The 18850-nt window shown below is 55.3% G+C and overlaps 1 protein-coding gene across 1 annotated transcript in view; it reads right to left on the bottom strand.

Moving 5' to 3' along the window:
- Positions 1 to 2122: 2122 nt before the first annotated feature.
- The window catches only part of ZFPM1 (zinc finger protein, FOG family member 1), a 111976-nt gene continuing 95248 nt past the window's right edge, over positions 2123 to 18850 (bottom strand). The window contains 6 exon segments of the mRNA XM_048516262.1: positions 2123 to 4955; positions 6151 to 6300; positions 7269 to 7313; positions 8820 to 9044; positions 10588 to 10797; positions 13591 to 13696. Of these exon segments, the coding sequence (XP_048372219.1) occupies positions 2671 to 4955; positions 6151 to 6300; positions 7269 to 7313; positions 8820 to 9044; positions 10588 to 10797; positions 13591 to 13696 (3021 nt within the window). The 3' untranslated portion in view covers positions 2123 to 2670.

Here is an 18850-nt window from a genome sequence, read left to right as displayed (position 1 = left end):
CAAACACGGTTCTCCAGATAAGAGAGTCAATCCCACCACCATGACACCTTCATGCTAATTCTTGTCAAGACCCTTGAATATCCCATGAAGAGCCATACAATTAAATACAATTAACCGCTCACTGACTACTCCCTCCCCGTCCCATAAGACAAGAACTTGGGATCAGCCTCTGCAACTGGTTGGCAGTAGATTTAAGACAGGCAAAAGGAAGTTGCACTTCACACAACCGGTACCTGACTTGTGATACTCCTTGCCACTCAACGTGGTGGCGGCTCAGATGGGATTAAAAGGAGATTGGATACGTTTATAACAGTGGTGGCTAACCTATGGCACGGGTGCCAGAGGTGGCACTCAGAGCCCTCTCTGTGGGCCATGCAGCGACACAGGAGTTTGTCATCAATGCAGGGAAGCTTCGCTTCTGAGTAAACCCTCTGGAATTAGGGTCGTTGATTCCAATCCTGTTCTGAAGCATTTTTATGCATGGTTTGCTTCAAAGCAAAAGCCGCTGACTATCACCAAACTTTACTCCCAGGTGTAATGCGTGCCTCCGGTTCAACCAACTGTTTTTTCCTAAATTCAAAACCTCAGTAATTCAGGTTAAATTCGCCGTTGTTGGCACTTTTCTGCAGATAAATGTGGGTTTTGGGGTTGGTGCCACAGGCTTTCGCCGGTCTCGAAAAGGTTTGCCATCACTGGTTTATAAAGTCAATTGTTGGCTGCTAACTCCGAGACAGCTGAATGGGGACATCTGGTTTCCTGACCCCTGACCAGATGCTGTGGATGCCGCATATCAAAGCACTGCAGGGCTGTTGTCAGTGGGTCCTGCTAGTGGGTTTTTCCTGAGACATCTAATCTGACTCGAGCAGGGTGTTGAACCAGGTGGGCCCTGGACCTGATCCAGGAGGGGCACGCGGACGTGCTGGTGACTGGCCAGCACGGCTGAATTCACACAATCGCTGCCAAAATGCTACCAGTAAGAAAAGGACTTACAGCTTCCCAGTCCTAAATCCCCGAATAATTTTACGCGAAAGGCAGGACCAGAGGCTCTGGGAGATTTCCGTGCAAGGCATTTATTTTATGCTCAATAACTTATACACACAGTTCCCGAGGGGAGAATCCGTCCTCCTCTTCAGTGCTCTCTTGTTTGAATTTCTGTTCCAGTCCACATCAATTCTACATCAACCCACCGGACAACAATTGGGAAAGGGGAGGGCCAGAATGCATACCCCAGGCAGCCACCACCTGGCTCTGCAGGAAGTGACCACCAGGCCAAAGGGGAAAAGGAGAAAAATAAAAGTAAAAGGCCACCTACCCCACAAAGAGGTACCAAGCCGACCTCCAGAGCCCGGGCCTGGGCCCTGGAACCCAGCCAAGCTTTCATGATGGCACTCTAAGAGGGAAATGGGCTGATGCCCACGAGAAACCCTTCTTCGAGTGGGAGTGGGCACGTGTGGCTGAACCCCAAGTCTGAGGGTCACACAGAGCTCCGCTAAGTGCGTAGGTCCGAGGAAGCAGACAAAAACTGTGCCACGTTGCATTATTTGGGTCTTACGCCTCTCCACACAACGGTCTGAAGGCAGCTTTTGGCCCAACCTGCTTATGTTATTTATTAGAACACCTGTCCTCCGCCCGCTGCCCCCCCACCCCCGCCTTCAGGGGCCTGTGACTGTGTTGTCTCCACCACGACAAAGTCTCGTGCAAGCGCCAGGGTGCTGCTTTCTCGCTACAAGCACAAGCCGAGCTGTTTCCAAAAGGGAGGCTCTTTCGGTGAAGGCAGGAAGAGGGGAAAACAGAAAGCAGGAAAGGGGGCCATTTTGGGAGGGGGGCTAGCAAAAAGAAGAGGGAGGGGGGCTCGCGTTCAGCTGCAGCACCCGGTCTGTTTGCCCTGGCTTCTGGCTGCACAGCGCTGGGCTGGCTAGAACACACCGGCTCTCGAGCACCCAGCGCAGAAGAAGAAGAGTTGGATTTACATCCCCCCTTTCTCTCATGTCAGGAGACTCAAAGGGGTTGACAATCTCCTTTCCCTTCCCCTCCTCCCCACAACAAACAGGTAGGTGGGGTTGAGAGAGCTCCGAAGAACTGTGACTCACCCAGGGTCACCCAGCTGGCGTGTGTTGGAGTGCACAAGCTGATCTGGTTCACCAGATCAGCCTCCACAGCTCAAGTGGCAGAGCGGGGAATCAAACCTGGTTCTCCAGATCAGAGTGCACTTGCTCTTAACCACTACACCACGCTGGCTCTCAAGGGTTCCAGGTCAAGAAGGTCAAGCCAGGAGAGGTCAGGCCCCACCCTAAGCTGAGCTGAAGCAGAGACGGCTCCCCCCCCCGCAACACTCCCCAGGTGGAAAAGGGGGCAGAAGAGCCCTCCATGGGAGTTGGTCTTCAGGGGTGTGTGTGTCTTTGCCACTGTACCCCCCAGTCAGATGGGAGCCTTGCTTGGAGAGGAACACTTCACTGCCTCCCTCTGACCCTGAGGGACAGTCCCCAGCTCCGTGGCCCCTCGGCTGTCCTTCTCCAGCGCCACCAGCAGACCCCCCCCTCCCCTCAGGTACTCCGAGTGCAAGCCGGTCCTTCTGCATTTTTTGACCCCCAACTGCGGAGGGGTCCGTCTTGACCGGTTGCTCTGGGGAGCTGGGCTTCCACGCTGGCAGAGCCAGGAGCAACCAAAGTGCTATTTGACGTGTTCGGCCGCGTGTGAAGAGCAGTAATACTTCTTATGGGCGATGAAAGTCGACAGGCTGCTGAATTTGATATTGCACAGGCGACAGTACCTGTGGTTGCCGTTGGCGATGGGGGCGGGGAGCCCTTTGCCGGGTGGGGTCTGCACGCTTTTGTCCGTACACTTAGGAGGGGCAGGAGGGGACGCCTCCGGTAGAGGAGACACGGTCGGGGGGGCGGAAGGGGAGACGGGGAGAAGGGGCTGGGGGGAGATGGTGGGCCGCGGACTCCCGTTGGACACTGAAGGGACGGGAGCCTCTTTGCCATTGGAGCTGTCCTTTCGCAGCCGAGGGAGGGGCCGTGGCGGGGAGGTGGTGGTCGTGGTGGGAAGTGGGGAGAGCAAGCTGCTCTCGGCCAGCGTCCGCGCGGCGGCTTCTATCAACGTGGCACCAGGCACCGTTTTGGCAACGAAGAGGCCGTGGGCGTTGCGGAAGTGCTCCTCCAGGTCCCCTTTAATCGCCCCGTTCAGCGGGCAGTAGGGGCACACGGCCAGGGGCACCTTAGCAGCGTGGAGTTGCAAGGCTTTGGCATCCAGGTAGCGCTGCTGAAGCGACTCCATGCCGGGGTAGGGGGCCGGCGGGGCCACGGGGCTCAACGAGGCCAGCGCCTTCTCGACTTTGACCGGCACCCCTTCGTGTTCCTCGCTCAGTCGGTCCGGGCTGCCTCGAGGTTTCAGGAGGGGCGGGACGGCCCCCTTGATCTTTTGCAGCTGCTCTAACGTGCTGGGTTGCAACGGTGTGGCCGGGCAGTAGTACTTCTTGTGCGCCAGGTAACTATCCAGGGTGTGGAAGCTGATGCGGCAGGCAGTGCACTCGTGGTAGTCCGCCAGGGGGAGGAGGGAGGCCGGCAGCCCCTCCCCGCTGTGCAGGCGGGGCTTCTTGCTGAGGTCAATGGGCCCCTCCGCATCGGGGCTCGAACTGGGGGAGGGGGTCGTTTTGACTATGGAAATGAGGGCCGGCACCACGGCGGGAGCCTCAGGGCGTGGGGCGTCCGAGGCGCTGCCGAGCTGGCCGGCGGCCCCGTGGATCCTGGCATTACAGCTTAAGCGTCGCTATACCCGAGGTCACGAAAGCGGATCCCGGCGCTGCGGGCAGGAAGGCTGACGCACTTTGCTGGCGCTGCTGCGGCGCAGAGGAGGGTCGTGGCGGGAGGCGCAGTAATAGCGCTTGTGCACCATGTAAGTCTCGTGCCGGCTGAAGCGGATGTTGCAGGCTTCGCACACGGTCCGACTCGGGTCGTCGTCCGGCTCTTCCACGGAGCTGCCCCCGGGGCTCTGGCTGTCCTCGGTCGTCCGGCCGGTGCCGTCAGTCTCCGGGGAGGGGCTCGCCTTCGTCCCCCCCTCCTCCACCTTGATCTCCTGCTTGATCTCTGGGACGAGTGGGGGGCTGCATCTCCCCATTTCTCCCTCCTGCATCGCCTGAGCCTCTCCAGCAGCTTGGGTGGACAGGAGCACCGCAGGCATGGGGGGCCCTTTCGGGGTAGCCGACAGAGTAGCTTTCAGCTTGCGGGGGCCAGGGGGGCTCTCCTCTGCCCCGCGGCGGCTGGAGCAATACAACCGCTTGTGGACGTAGTAGTTGTTGATGTTGTTGAAGGTGATCTCGCACTCGAAGCAGGTGGCACCCTTGGGCACCGGGGTGCCAGGGAAGAGGGTGGGGGGCACCCCAGTCTGGCCTTGCTTCAGCCGGCTGTGCACCAGTTCAGACATCTTTGCCAAGATCTCCGACGCTTGAGGGACCACCGCTGCCTCGTGGCCGAACACGTATTGCGGCAGAAATATGGTGCCCCCGGACGTGCCTGACCCCTGCTCACTGGGCACCGGGCTGGACCCCGGCGTGGGGCTGGCCATCTCAGACTTCACCTTCACAGAGGCCAGGCTGTGTGGAGAAGATGTCTGAGAGGTGGTGTCCGGTTCTGGCTCAGGGGCAGAAGTCGAGCCTGCGGGAGAGATCTGTTTGGGGGTTTCCTCGTCATCCACAGGTTCCTCCTTGACTCGCACCATCTCAATCGACGAGGCTGAGGGGCTTCCTTCTTGTCGAGGGGAGCCGTCCTCCGCTTTCTCAGCAGGGGGGGCCAGAACTGCCTTGATGGGGGTCTCTGGCTGGTTGGGCTCTGAGTTGGGCAGAACCATGGGCGTGGCGCTGTGCAAAACCACATGCTGTTGGAGGCCGGGCAAGCTGTCGGCCGCGTAGCCGCAGAAGGTGCACTTCAGAGTGGGAGAGGGACTCAGGGTGCCCAGACCTGCAAGGAGAGGAAGGGAGTTACAGAAGGCCCAGTTTGAGTAAGTCATCTTCCTGGGGTCTGTTTTGACCGAATGGGCTGGAAAAGACAATAAATGGATTGTCGAAGGCTTTCACGGCCAGAATTCAACTGGTTCTGGTGGGCTTTCCGGGCTGTGCGGCCGTGATCTGGTAGATCTTGCTCTTCAGAGAAACGTTAGGAAAAAGATCTACCAGAACACGGCCACACAGCCCGGAAAACCCACAACAAACAATAAATGGAAACTGAACTATTTGCTGTTGGGGAAGGACAAAAGAGTTTCCAGTGATGTAGCCGGGTCTGGTGTTTTAGTAAACAAATACAGGCGAGGTGGACAGGAGACCCTTAATTCCTATAGAGCAGTGATGGCGAACCTTTAGGAGACCGAGTGCCCCAACTGCAACCCAAACCCCGCTTATTTATCGCAAAGTGCCAACACGGCAATTTAATCTGAATACTGAGGTTTTAGTTTAGAAAAAATAGTTGGCTCCAAGGTGTGGGTTACTTGGGAGTAAGCTTGATGGTAGTCGGTGGCTTTGCTTTGAAGCAACCGTGCAACTCTTCCAACGGGTGAATCACGTCACTAGGAGGGTTTACTCAGAAGCAAGCCCCGTTGCCAGCGACCAAGCTTACTCCCAGGTAAAGGATCGTGCTTTAGTTCTTCGCATGAAAATCAGTGGGGTTTAACAGCGCTTAACAGGGTAACCTACACTGCTTCCCCAAAACTAGGTCTTAGGTTTAATGCTAATAATCGAGCCCAGCCCAGCCTAGATGTGGAGGGGGGGGGGCTCTGTTTGCACGTGCCCACAGAGAGGGCTCTGAGTGCCACCTCTGGCACCCGTGCCATAGGTTTGCCACCACTGCTATAGAGGAATGTTAAAATAAGTTTTACTTTATATTTGAACTTTCCAATCTCTTCGCTTATAAATAATTTGGAATTTGGCTTTCTATGAATTGTTGTTTTACTGGTTGTTAACTGTAAATAAATGAATGGAAACTTATTCCCTTCTGGGTTCTGACAGCTTCCCCTAAAAGCCACGGCAGCTCTGAGGCCTGCCTTGGGATAAGCTACAGAAGGCCAACGCAGGCTGAAACATGGGGTGGACTACTTGAAAGAGGGCTGAGGTATATGGTCCCCACACCTCTCATCCACCAACCTCTGGAACACATGGCTTACCTGGGGTGAGTGTTTTCGTGGCAGGAACTGAGGAGCCGGGGGAATAAATCTCCCCCTTGGAGCCCGGCTGGCAAATCATATGATTGGTGACCAGGTGGCTGTAGAGGATGTCTCGGGTGGTGGAGATGAAGCCGCAGCTGTGACAGACTCCTGGGGGCACAGAGGGGACAGAGCACAGCAGGTGAGAAGCGGGAGCAGCCTCAAACTGAGCCAGACCAAAGGAGGGTCTACCAATCTTGATCCTCCTTGATCTGAGGTTGCAAATGCCTTAGCAGACCAGGTGCTCAGGAGCAGCAGCAGCAGAAGGCCATTGGTTTCACATCCTGCATGTGAGCTCCCAAAGGCACCTGGTGGGCCACTGCGAGTAGCCGAGTGCTGCACTAGATGGACTCTGGTCTGATCCAGCAGGCTAGTTCTTATGTTCTTAGGGTCCCAGGCCAGGCCATCTCCGGGCCATAGGTGCAACAGCCCAGCCCCCGTAGCCCTTCTCTGGGTCCCACAGAACTGGGCAAGTCATCTTTAACATGAGGCTTGGCTCGGGCTGGGTGGAGGGAAGGGAGAACCTTTGTCAAGGCACCCCTGGTGATTCTTAGTCGCTCACGACCCTATTCTCTGGAGGTGCACAGGAAGAACAAGAAGAGTTTGGATTTATATCCCCCCTTTTACTCCCATAAGGAGACTCAAAGGGGTTTACAATCTCCTCCCCCACCCCCATAAGAACATAAGAACTAGCCTGCTGGATCAGACCAGAGTCCAACTAGTCCAGCTCTCTGCTACTCGCAGTGGCCCACCAGGTGCCTTTGGGAGCTCACAATAAATACCCCAATAAATACCCTGTGATCTGGGACACGCAAAGTCATCACTGAATTATGGGTCTGTCTCCAAGACGGAGAGCGAGGCTGAGAAGCACGGAGAGCAAGCATGAGGGGCGCCAGCACGCCAGCAAGGGGGTAAGCCTGATTCCTGGTGGGGGCCTTCAATGGTACTCCTGAACCCCTTGCCTAAGGACAGTCAGCCACACTGCGGGAAGCTCTTGCCTCCCTGACAGCTCTAACATGGATCACCACCCCGCAAGACACCCTGCTTGGATCCCAAAGGCAGACGCGGGACAGGCTCACCATTCAGTATGTCTGTGTGGACCTTCAGGTGGCGCTCGCAGTTGGCTTTGGTGGTGAAGGCGGAGAGGCAGATCAGGCAGACGAAAGGCCTCTCCCCTGAAAGAGAAGCCCAGCGCAAAGAGCCCCCGGTGAGGTCGGGCACTTTCTCAGCCCCATAACCACCCCTCTCGACCCACTAGGCTTCCTGCCCTCCTCCACCCCCCAAACCTGGAAGGGCCCCCTTGTGGTCACTGCAGGGATCACATCATTCTGCTCTTGTTCCACCTGGTGTTGAGACTGTAATCCACATTTTCTGTCCTTTTTATGATGTGATCCGTGAGAAATACATAAACCCAGAGGTGGGATCCAGCAGGTTCTCACCGGTTCCCGAGAGTAGGTTACTAATTATTTGTGTGTGCCGAGAGGGGGTTATTAATTGGTGATTTTGCCACGTGATTTTTGCATTAGTTACGCCCCTCCTCTCAGCAGTAGCGTGCAGAACTTGAAGCAGTCTAGCAGGAGGTGCACCGGCGTGCGTGGCAGCCTGCGCCTGCGTGCATTCGTTTCTTGCCCAAGGACTGGTGCAGCGGCTGCGTCCTTGCCACAGCCCCGCCCAGGAATGCCCCGCCCCCGTCGTGCCCAGCTATGCCCCCGCCGTGCCCCGCCCAGCCCCATTGGCGTTACGCCACTGTTTGAATCCCATCACTACGGGAACCTGTTACTAAAATTTTTGGATCCCACCACTGCATAAACCCCATTTTGATCTATAGATTAAATACTTTCTGATATTGCAAAGCGAGCTTGTTTATTAAACACTTCTGATCCAACCATATGTGAAGAGGTAGCTAGTTTCTCACAAGCAAAACAGAGTTTCATCATGGCGTTAAACTATAGGACTCCTTAGCATAATTCGTTCCATATTTTTTAGCGATTCCAGGCCTCATGTGATGGTTTTTCCTTTTTAAAAATAATAATAATAATAATGTATTTGGAGTTTCATAACCTGATTTTAAACCATGTAACCTTATTTTTGAGATCTTGTGTTAACGTTTATGTGATGCAAATATGGAATGAATGGAATGAATATTTAACTTGTCGAAGGCTTTCACCGTTGGATTCAACTGGTTGTGGTGGACTTTCGGGGCTGTGTGGCCGTGGTCTGGTGGATCTTGTTCCTAACGTTCCACCTGCATCTGTGGCTGGCATCTTCAGAGGTGTATCACAGAGGGAAGTCTGTTACACACGGTGTCCAGAGAGAAGAATATAAACCCCACTAAAACATTCCCTTCTCACTGGACACAGTGTGTAACAGACTTCCCTCTGTGATACACCTCTGAAGATGCCAGCCACAGATGCAGGTGGAACTTTAGGAACAAGATTCATCAGACCACAGCCACGCAGCCCGGAAAACCCACCTCAACCAGAATATTTAACTACTCAAGTGTTTTAATGTTTTATGTTCACTGCCTTGTGGACCCTGATGGGAGTGGAAAGGTGGCATAAAAATGTTTTAAATCAACACATGGAACAAATCCTGAGACAAAGACAGGCTGGCCTCCCGCTCCCTCGTACCACTGTGGCTGCGCATGTGTATCTCCAGAGAGCTGGCGCTGGGGCAGCTCTTCTTGCACTGCGGGAAAGGGCAGACGCGCTCGTTGGGGTAGGCTTCCTTGGGTTTCTCATCCACCGCCGGCGACGTGACATTCTGGCGACTGGCGCAGTAGTACATCAGGTGAGCTTGGAGGTTCCGTTCGCTCCGGTACCAAATGCCGCAGTCTTTGCAAGGAAAGACGTCCTCTGGAGGGAAGGGAAAGGTGGGACAGGGAACAGACATGCGCAATGAGAAGGAACTACCGTGTTTCTCCGAAAATAAAATATTAATTTTTGCTCCCAAAGATGCGCTATGTCTTATTTTCAGGGGATGTCTTATTTTTCCGCTCCACAGCTGCATGCTCTGGTTGACAGGCATGCTTCCAAACAAAAACTTTGCTACGTCTTACTTTCGGGGGATGCTTTATATTTAGCACTTCAGCAAAACCTCTACTACGTCTTATACTCAGGGGATGTCTTATTTTTGGGGAAACAGAATTGAAGTAGTAGTAAGAAAGGGCACTTCATGGAGGTGGGATCCAACGAGGTTCTCCACAGTTTCCTAAGAGTAGGTTGTCATCACTAAATTATTTCTGTGCCAAGAAGGGAGTACGACTAATGGGTGAGATTTTTGGCCAACGTGATTTTTACGCCTTAGTTACGCCCCTCCTCTCAGCAGTAGCGCGCAGAACTTGAAGAAGTCTAGAAGGAGGTGCACAGGCGTGTGTGGCAGCCTGCGACTGCGTGGATTCGTTTCCTCCGCCCAAGGACCGGTGCAGCAGCTGCGTCCTTGCCACAGCCCCGCCCCGGAATGCCCCGACCCGGAATGCCGCCGTCGTGCCCTGCCCAGCCCCATTGGTGCTACGCCACAGTTTGAATCCCACCACCGGGGATAGGGCGGTATATTAAATTCAATAAAATAAATAAATAAATAATTTTTTTGGATCCCACCACTGGGTACGCCCTCCAGACCAATTCTGTGATTTGAATATTAGGCCACACCCTATTACAGTGACAGAAGGGCCATGTGCAGGCAGCGCCCCCCCCATTACATTGCTGAACATGGCATGTGTCCTTGCGCATCACCAGAAGAAATGAGACCAGGTGACTCCCCCTTCCGTATCTCCCCTGTTCTCTCTTTCTGTTCCCACCCAAGTGCTGCAGGCAGAAGAACAGCGGCTTCCGCTCCGAAGAAGAGGAGTTTGCATTTTTATCCTGCTTTTCTTTCCTGTAAGGAGTCTCAAAGCGGCTGACAACCCCCTTTTCTTCCCTCTCTCTACAACAGACACCTTGTGAGGTAGGTGGGACTGAGAGAGTTCTCAGAGAGCTGTGACTAGCCAAGGTCACCCAGCAGGCTTCATGACCAGCAGGCTTCATGACCAGCAGGCTTCATGTGCAGGAGCGGGGAAACAAGCCCAGTTCATCAGATAAGAGTCTGCCGTTCATGTGGAGGAGTGGGGAATCGAACCTGGTTCTCCAGATTAGAGTCCACCGCTCTGAAAACCACAACACCATGCAGAGATGACCTTCTACATACATTTGTAAGTGCTATCAAGTTGCAATTGACTGGGCGATCCCACCAAGGGGGCCTTGAAGGCAAGTGAGAAGTGAGAAGTGGTTGGTCACAGCCTTCCCCTGCAGAGCCTTCCTTGGTGGTCTCCCGTTCCAGTTCTGACCCTGCTCAGCTTCTGAGATCGGAACACCACAACACCTTCCCTCCACAGACCTGCTAAGGAGACAACATACGTACTGTTGACGACCGCGGTGGCCAGTATGGCGGCCATCCCCGCTTGCTGGGGCAGGAGCTGTATCTCAGAGGGCAGCACCGCCGGGCCAGCGAGATCTCCGGGCTCAGTTTTCACAGCATGGTTGGGGATGCCCATCGGTTCGGCCATGACGAAGGCGTTCAGGGAGTCTCCTTCTGGGATGGCCTTGGTGGTCTTGCACCAGATGGAGTCATCTAAGGTATGACAAGACAAATCACTGGGGGGCTGTTGGGCTACAGCAGAGAAGGTGGAAAGTTGAGGCGGGGTGAACGGTTCTGCATGCAAGAGTGGGTAACTATACGCTACGGCAGTGGTGGCGAACCTTTGGCACTCCAGATGTTATGGACTACAATTCCCATCCCCCCCCCCCCCCACCCCCCCCCCCCCCCACCCCCCCCCCCCCCCACCCCCCCCCCCCCCCACCCCCCCCCCCCCCCACCCCCCCCCCCCCCCACCCCCCCCCCCCCCCACCCCCCCCCCCCCCCACCCCCCCCCCCCCCCACCCCCCCCCCCCCCCACCCCCCCCCCCCCCCACCCCCCCCCCCCCCCACCCCCCCCCCCCCCCACCCCCCCCCCCCCCCCCCCCCCCCCCCCCCCACCCCCCCCCCCCCCCACCCCCCCCCCCCCCCACCCCCCCCACCCCCCACCCCCCCCCCCCCCCCACCCCCCCCCCCCCCATCACCCCCCCCCCCCCCCCCCCCCCCCCCCCCCCCCCTCCCCCCCCCCCACCCCCCCCCCCCCCTTCCCCCCCCCCCCCCAGGGGGGGGGGGCACAGAAGGAGAAAACTGGGCAAGGGATGAACATGCAAGACACGCAGCCGCCCCTAGAAGGCAGCATCAACCCATGCATATGTCCGCGTCGGCAAGAACAGCCGGCTTCTCCCCAGAGTTGCTGAATTCTGTTCTGCCATCTTCAACCCCCAAAGGTCTCTTCCTCCTTCTCCCTTGTAGCCCCCCTCCCCAGATATACAGGCGCTCCTTGAACACATATATCCCCACTCAACCCTTCCTTAAAAGCCCACCAGTTCATAAAGACTGGTTTGTCCCTTTTTTCCCTGTTCTGAACAGCAGCAAAGTTTTAAACACCTACATGGTGTTCCTTCCCCTGACTTCCCCCCACCCAAACTGTGTTTCCATGTTCTGCATTTTGATTGCCAGCTCCTTGGGAGTAAACAGTCGTCCATTTTTGTCTGTGTAAATCTGTGTAAATCTGTAGGAGGAGTTTTTTTTGGATTTATATCCTGTAGGAGACTCAAAGGGGCTGACAATCTCCTTGCCCTTCCCCCCTCACAACAAACACCCTGTGAGGTGGGTGGGGCTGAGAGAGCTCCGAGAAGCTGTGACTAGCCCAAGGTCACCCAGCTGGCGTGTGTGGGAGTGCACAGGCTAACCTGAATTCCCCAGATAAGCCTCCACAACTCAAGCGGCAGAGCTGGGAATCAAACTCAGTTCCTCCAGATCAGAATGCACCTGCTCTTAGCCACTAAGCCACTGCTGCTCAGGGGGGGCACATACGAGAACTGGAAATGCCAGTGGGTCAACGGGGGCAGGAACAGAGGGGCCGTATCATCCCTGAGCTGAAAAATATATATGTTCCAGGACACAATTCCAAGAGCTTCTGCTCACCTTTAAAATGCTCACAGTTTGGGATTAGGTTACCTGAAGGACCGACTTCTCTTGGTCTTCTCTGCCTTCCTCTGTGAGCTCTGATAACAGTGCCCCGGACAGCAAATACCAGGCAGAAGAAGAAGAGTTTGGATTTATATCCCCCCTTTCTCTCCTGTAGGAGACTCAAAGGGGCTGACAATCTCCTTGCCCTTCCCCCCTCACAACAAACACCCTGTGAGGTGGGTGGGGCTGAGAGAGCTCCGAGAAGCTGTGACTAGCCCAAGGTCACCCAGCTGGCGTGTGTAGGAGTGCACTAGGCTAATCTGAATTCCCCAGAGAAGCCTCCACAGCTCAGGCGGAAGAGCTGGGAATCAAACCCGGTTCCTCCAGATTAGATACATGAGCTCTTACCCTCCTACGCCACTGCTGCTCCTGGCTGTGACTACAGGACAGGCTTGCTTGGTGGTGTTTCCTGGTTATTGAACGACTCCCCCCGTGACATTCATCCAGCCCCCCGTCTTACTGGCATTTAAGCAGCAGGCGAAAACATTTCTTTTCACCCAGACTGCTAGACAAGGTTTTGCATATTAAAGCCCTTCTCCCAAACCTGCCCAGTGCCCGTGAAAATGTATCCTGTTGTTTTTATTGACTGCATCTGGATGAGAATTTATGGTTGGGATTTTAGGCAAGATATTCCAAATAAGAAAGGCTCTACCCGTTTGTAGAAACAAGTTGAGCAGCTTCTGGCCACTGAAATCAAAAAGCCCCAAATTTAGGCATTACACAAACCCAAGACAGACTTATCCAGAGGGGAATAGGAGGGAATTTCTGTCTGCACAAAGGGGGCAGAAAGGGATGGAGAAATCCAGGGTATCTTGAAGCCCTTTCCCAAGATCCTACAGAACAGAATAATACCAGAGGTGGGATCCAGCAGGTCCTCACAGGTTCCCGAGAGTAGGTTACTAATTATTTGTGTGTGCCGAGAGGGGGTTACTAATGGGTGATTTTGCCACGTGATTTTTGCCTTAGTTACGCCCCTCCTCTCAGCAGTAGCGTGCAGAACTTGAAGCAGTCTAGCAGGAGGTGCACCGGCGTGCGTGGCAGCCTGCGCCTGTATGCATTCGTTTCTTGCCCAAGGACCGGCGCAGCGGCTGCGTCCTTGCCACAGCCCCGCCCAGGAATGCCCTGCCTCCAAAATGCCTGCCCCCGCCCCCGTCGTGCCCAGCCCAGCCCCATTGGCACTATGCCACAGTTTGAATCCCACCACCATGGGAACCTGTTACTAAAATTTTTGGATCCCACCACTGAATAATACCTCCTACCTTACTTCTCTCCACCCCCCAAGCACCCCAGGAAAGAGGCCACTATGTAAATACCAACCCTTTTTATAGATCACCACGTTGGCCTCTCCTTCTCCGGAAACCAACGGCAGCTTCGAGATCCAGCAACTCTCATCTTCTAACACCAAGGTCACGGGTGGGTTCGGCTGCCAACAGAAACAGAGTCCATTTAATGTGGACCTGAAAAGCCGTGACCTGATCAAGGTCTTTTGTTGCTCCCAGGTGAAGTACTCCCATCCCCTCTGTGGCCTGCGTGGCCACCTGCAGGCTTCAAAGAGGATGCTGAACACCTTCTATGTCGTATTGTCGAAGGCTATCGTGGCAGGAATCACTCGGGTGTTGTGGGGTTTCCGGGCTGTATGGCCGTGTTCCAGTAGTATTTTCTCCTGACGTTTCGGCTGCACCTGTGGCTGGCATCTAGCTGGCAGGTGATACGTCAGGATAAAATGCTACTGGAACACGGCCATACAGCCCGGAAACCCCGCAACATTCCACCTTCTATGTTGTTCAGGGTTGACAAAGTCCTTCTTTACTGAACATGGCATGGCATTTTGGAATTTCACGGTCAGGGGCTGCCAAAGGGCATCAGACACATGGAGGACAGTCAGGATAGTTGATGGGAATCCAGAGGCAGGTGATCTCTGAACAGCAGCGTAGGGAGGAAACATTGGTGAAGGTCTTTGGCTGGCCCTCCGGGGCAACGGGGTGGCTGCTAAGTGAAGCAGGATGCTGGATCAGACGGACCACTAGTTGGATCCATCTGGGAGGACTCTAACAGCTGGATCATCTCCAGCCATAATCTGTATGGAACAGCCACCTCTGAACAAAAGACTCCTAAGTCCAAACTGGGGCGGGGAGGGAAGAGAGAGAGAGAGAGCGAGAGAGAGAGAGTTTGGATTTATATCCCCCCTTTCTCTCCTGCAGGAGACTCAAAGGGGCTTACAATCTCCTTGCCCTTCCCCCCTCACAACAAACACCCTGTGAGGTGGGTGGGGCTGAGAGAGCTCCAAGAAGCTGTGACTAGCCCAAGGTCACCCAGCTGGCGTGTGTGGGAGTGCACAGGCTAATCCGAATTCCCCAGATAAGCCTCCACAGCTCAGGCGGCAGAGCGGGGAATCAAACCCGGTTCCTCCAGATTAGATACGTGAGCTCTTAACCGCCTACGCCACTGCTGCTCCAAGAGAGGACCAAGAGAGCAGAAAACATCCCACTGACCACAGCAGAGAGCAAATGGAGCCAGCCAGGGCCCCCCCCCCCTCCCGTGTGGAAGCTGACCCCGCGGCCAGCCCTGAGGCCTGCCAGCACCCCTCCGAACGTGACTACAGGCACAACAAGTTTGTTATTTCCTCCTCTCCTTAACCTGGGGCCACCGGAGCAGGCTGCAAAGGAAACTGCCGCTTCACCCCTAACCTCAGTTGAAGGCAAAGAGGAAAAGAGATGGGGGGGGGGAGGAGAGACGGGACAGCTTTGCACCACTTTCGCAAGGCAATAGGAAGCGCCAACGTCCCCGAGGCAGGCGTCCAGACCTCACGCTGCTGACGCAGCCACAGATGTTCAGGGGAGACAGGAAGAGGATGCCTGCCTGCGTGGACCTTGCGGAGCGAGCCTTGGCATCCTGGGCCACAAAGGGGGCTGCCTGCCCACCACGTAGGTGCTTCTCCCTCCCGTGATGACACGGAAGTAAGGGTGGGCGTCAGGCAGGAGAGACCTGAATGGCAGAGCCCCGTGTCTGGGACGGATCCAACAGGAAACATTTCCCTCTTCCCAAACGGAAGGGCAAAAGAAGGGAATGGGGTGAAGGCTTCGGGGGGGGGGGGGGTCTGCCTCCCAGACTGGAGGGAACCAAGGAAGAGATTAAGGGTTAGCAGCTAGAAGCCACCGGTCCCCAGAGCCCCACTGTCTGGTCTACAGGTTTCAAAAAGGGATTGTGGAAGGAGAGGCTGTTAGGGCAACATAACTTTTCGGGCAGCCCACCACGGAGGGCAACAAAGAAGAAGAAGAAGGAGGAGGAGGAGGAGGAGGAGGAGGAGGAGAAGAAGAGTTTGGATTTATATCCCCCCTTTCTCTCCTGCAGGAGACTCAAAGGGGCTTACAATCTCCTTGCCCTTCCCCCCTCACAACAAACACCCTGTGAGGTAGGTGGGGCTGAGAGAGCTCCGAGAAGCTGTGACTAGCCCAAGGTCACCCAGCTGGCGTGTGTGGGAGTGTACAGGCTAATCTGAATTCCCCAGAGAAGCCTCCACAGCTCAGGCGGCAGAGCGGGGAATCAAACCCGGTTCCTCCAGATTAGATACACGAGCTCTTAACCTCCTACGCCACTGCTGCAAAGGGGATTCTGGCCCAGCACCCTCCACCCTCTCCACCATTACACGCAACTTGCCAAAACCCCAAGAGCCTTTCAGAGTGACCCAGAGGGATCTGGTCCTCTTCAAACAGTGCAGGATGGCACAGGGCTATACTCCTCTGGCAGCCTCCTGTCTGCATTAAGACTGGCTAAAAATGGCCCCTAGGTTGTTGAAGGGGAGGAGAACTTCGGGGGAAGCGGAATTTATCCTGCTGTAGACCCGTGCTGTAAAAAAAGGAGGGTGCCAAGACCCGGACAAGACACAAGGTGCTCAAGTGGGAAATGCAACGGTGGGGAAATCCTCTCAGATGGGGGCGACCGCAGGGAGTGTGCGGAAGGCACCCGATGCCTCCACCCGAGGGCCGCCTCAGCCTCCCCACTCTGCTCCCCCCCCCAACTTCACTGGCTCTCGGCCTTGGCTCTTCTCTGCCTTCATGTGCCGCTAATGAATATTAATGAGCAGAGGAGGGAAAGAGAGGAAGGGGGGGGGGGAAATTAATCTGCCTGATCCTTCGATGGCTGCAGCGGTAACGATATGAAATCTAATTATTCGTCCCAATATTTCTAAACCCTCCAACTCAGACTGACAGTCTTGGTCGGTTTAGGGCTTATCACTTGAAGGAGCAGAGTGCTCACGGCTTGATAAAAACACACACACATGTGCCACACTTCCCCCCCCCTCTCTCTCTCTCGCACGCACGCACACACACACACACACACACACTGCTGACACTGCAAGAAAGGTAGCAGCCCTAATTCTTGACTATGTGCATGCATGTATGGAAGAGACAGACAGACAGACAGAGCTCTCTGCAGAGACAAGTCTGTCTTCTAGGCATGGGAGGTTATTGGGGGGGGGGGCCCTTCACCAACCTGCTGCTTCAGCTCTTTGCCTGGCAGCTGCCCACCTTGGCCCCCGGGGGGAACCCTTCCAGCCCACACAGAGAGGACCGAGGGGGGGCTGCCCAGGGGAGGGAAAGATGCGCCTCCCCACCCCGCTCCTTACGCGGCCATTGCTTGCCCCACCGTGACCCTTCCCATTGGGATGCCCCCTGCCCACATCTGCCCTTTCCCCCAAGAATGCCATCCTTGAACATTCAACAACAAACTACTGCAGCCTGGCACAGGCAAAGTTGAATGAATTATGCAAAGCAGGGATAAACACTCGCATGCTGACTTATAGGCATCATTTATTCCACTTTTGCTACTCATGAGGAGGACCACACAGCTCTGGAAATATGTTCAGGTCAGTCAGCCTGGCCGGGCCCGCAGGAGTCTGTGCCTGGAGCCTGTTTTTTTATCTCCTCCGGACCCCACGGAATTGGTTAGGCGGGTCTCTGCTGGGCAAATTCACTCCTTTGTGTCAGGCCTTCTTTTGTTTTCAAGGTAAATGGCAAAGTTCTCAGGCTGTGGACTTTAGATGCCTGTTACCCTTCTTTGCAGTGGTGCATTACAACATGTACACACACGCAGACGTGCTAACACACTTGCACCGAGCTGTCCTCAAGACATAAGAACATAAGAACTAGCCTGCTGGATCAGACCAGAGTCCATCTAGTCCAGCATTCTGCTACTCGCAATGGCCCACCAGGTGCCTTTGGGAGCTCACATGCAGGATGTGAAAGCAATGGCCTTCTGCTGCTGCTGCTGCTCCCGAGCACCTGGTCTGCTAAGGCATTTGCAATCTCAGATCAAGGAGGATCAAGATTGGTAGCCATAGATCGACTTCTCCTCCATAAATCTGTCCAAGCCCCTTTTTAAAGCTATCCAGGTTAGTGGCCATCACCACCTCCTGTGGCAGCATATTCCAAACACCAATCACACGTTGCATGAAGAAGTGTTTCCTTTTATTAGTCCTAATTCTTCCCCCCAGCATTTTCAAACAGCCTGGGTGCACTGTTTTCAAACCCCCTGCATGCTCCCTGGCCAAAGAGGGCGTCTCTTGGGTATTTCTCTGTACATCATCTAGCACATTCTTGAGACTACCTTGCGCCCAGAGGAGGGGTGTCTTGGCATTTCCACCCCCTGCAGGCAATGGGCACAGCTGGCACAATACAACATCCGTAACATGAATATCCTCTGGAGAGCTCTCTCCCGTACACAAGTATTTTGCATACAGGTTTCCACAAGGGAGCCTGCAGAAGCTGCCTAGCTCACACCTGGGACTCACAAAAGACCGGGAAAGGCAACCAAGTCTGGTGGCCCATTTTGCTGCATTGCTCGCCCTGCCCCTTCATTGGACTCTGGAGCCAATCAGCAAACTCGCCCTCCCTGCCATCCCACAACGACACCAGTCTGGTCCTACAACAGTCTCCCTTTATTTCTTCCCCACAATGCTAGTGTGTGGGGGATAAAAGGGCCATGACAGACAAACATTGGCAACCGAGGTGTGGCTTCCTTTCCGGGCGGCTTCCATGCCAGCCCCTCCGCGGGTAGGCAGGACGGGCCGCGAGGTGCCTCTGAGAAACCCTCCTTGTTTTCCCCGAACAAAGAGGTCACTGTCTCGGATCTGCAGAGGCCCAGATAACCATCGGAAACTCTATCTGAGCAACATCCGCTTGGGACGCTTTATCTGGGGCAGCCCAGACCCCTCGCCAGGAGGGGAAGGGAACCGCCAGCCACGCCGGTTAATCAGTAACCTTTGGGAGGATTCGGCCTCCCTGCAGAAAGGGGAAAAAACACCACAATTCTCCCCTCTTTGCAAAATCAGTCCAGGGCTGGTCCTGCGGAGAGCTGGAGGGGGTGGGGGCTGCCCTAATCCAGGAGGGGGGGGGAGGGCAACCTCCTGTCCAAAGCGGGCATGTTTTTATTTGCATGACCAATTTGGCTGAGCAGAGAAGAGGGAAGGGGGCTTGCGGCTTCCTGCTGTCCCAGCAATATGATCAGGAGTCAAAGCCGGTGAGTCTGAGCCAGCTCAGCTCCCAGCAAGCCCCCCCCCCCACCTCCCGCTCGCCCC

This window comes from Sphaerodactylus townsendi, linkage group LG14, assembly GCF_021028975.2.
Source record: "Sphaerodactylus townsendi isolate TG3544 linkage group LG14, MPM_Stown_v2.3, whole genome shotgun sequence".
In the NCBI taxonomy this organism is placed as follows: Eukaryota; Metazoa; Chordata; class Lepidosauria; order Squamata; family Sphaerodactylidae; genus Sphaerodactylus; species Sphaerodactylus townsendi.
The sequence above is the reverse complement of the archived record's forward strand: the minus strand, read 5'-3'. Positions and strand labels throughout refer to the sequence as shown.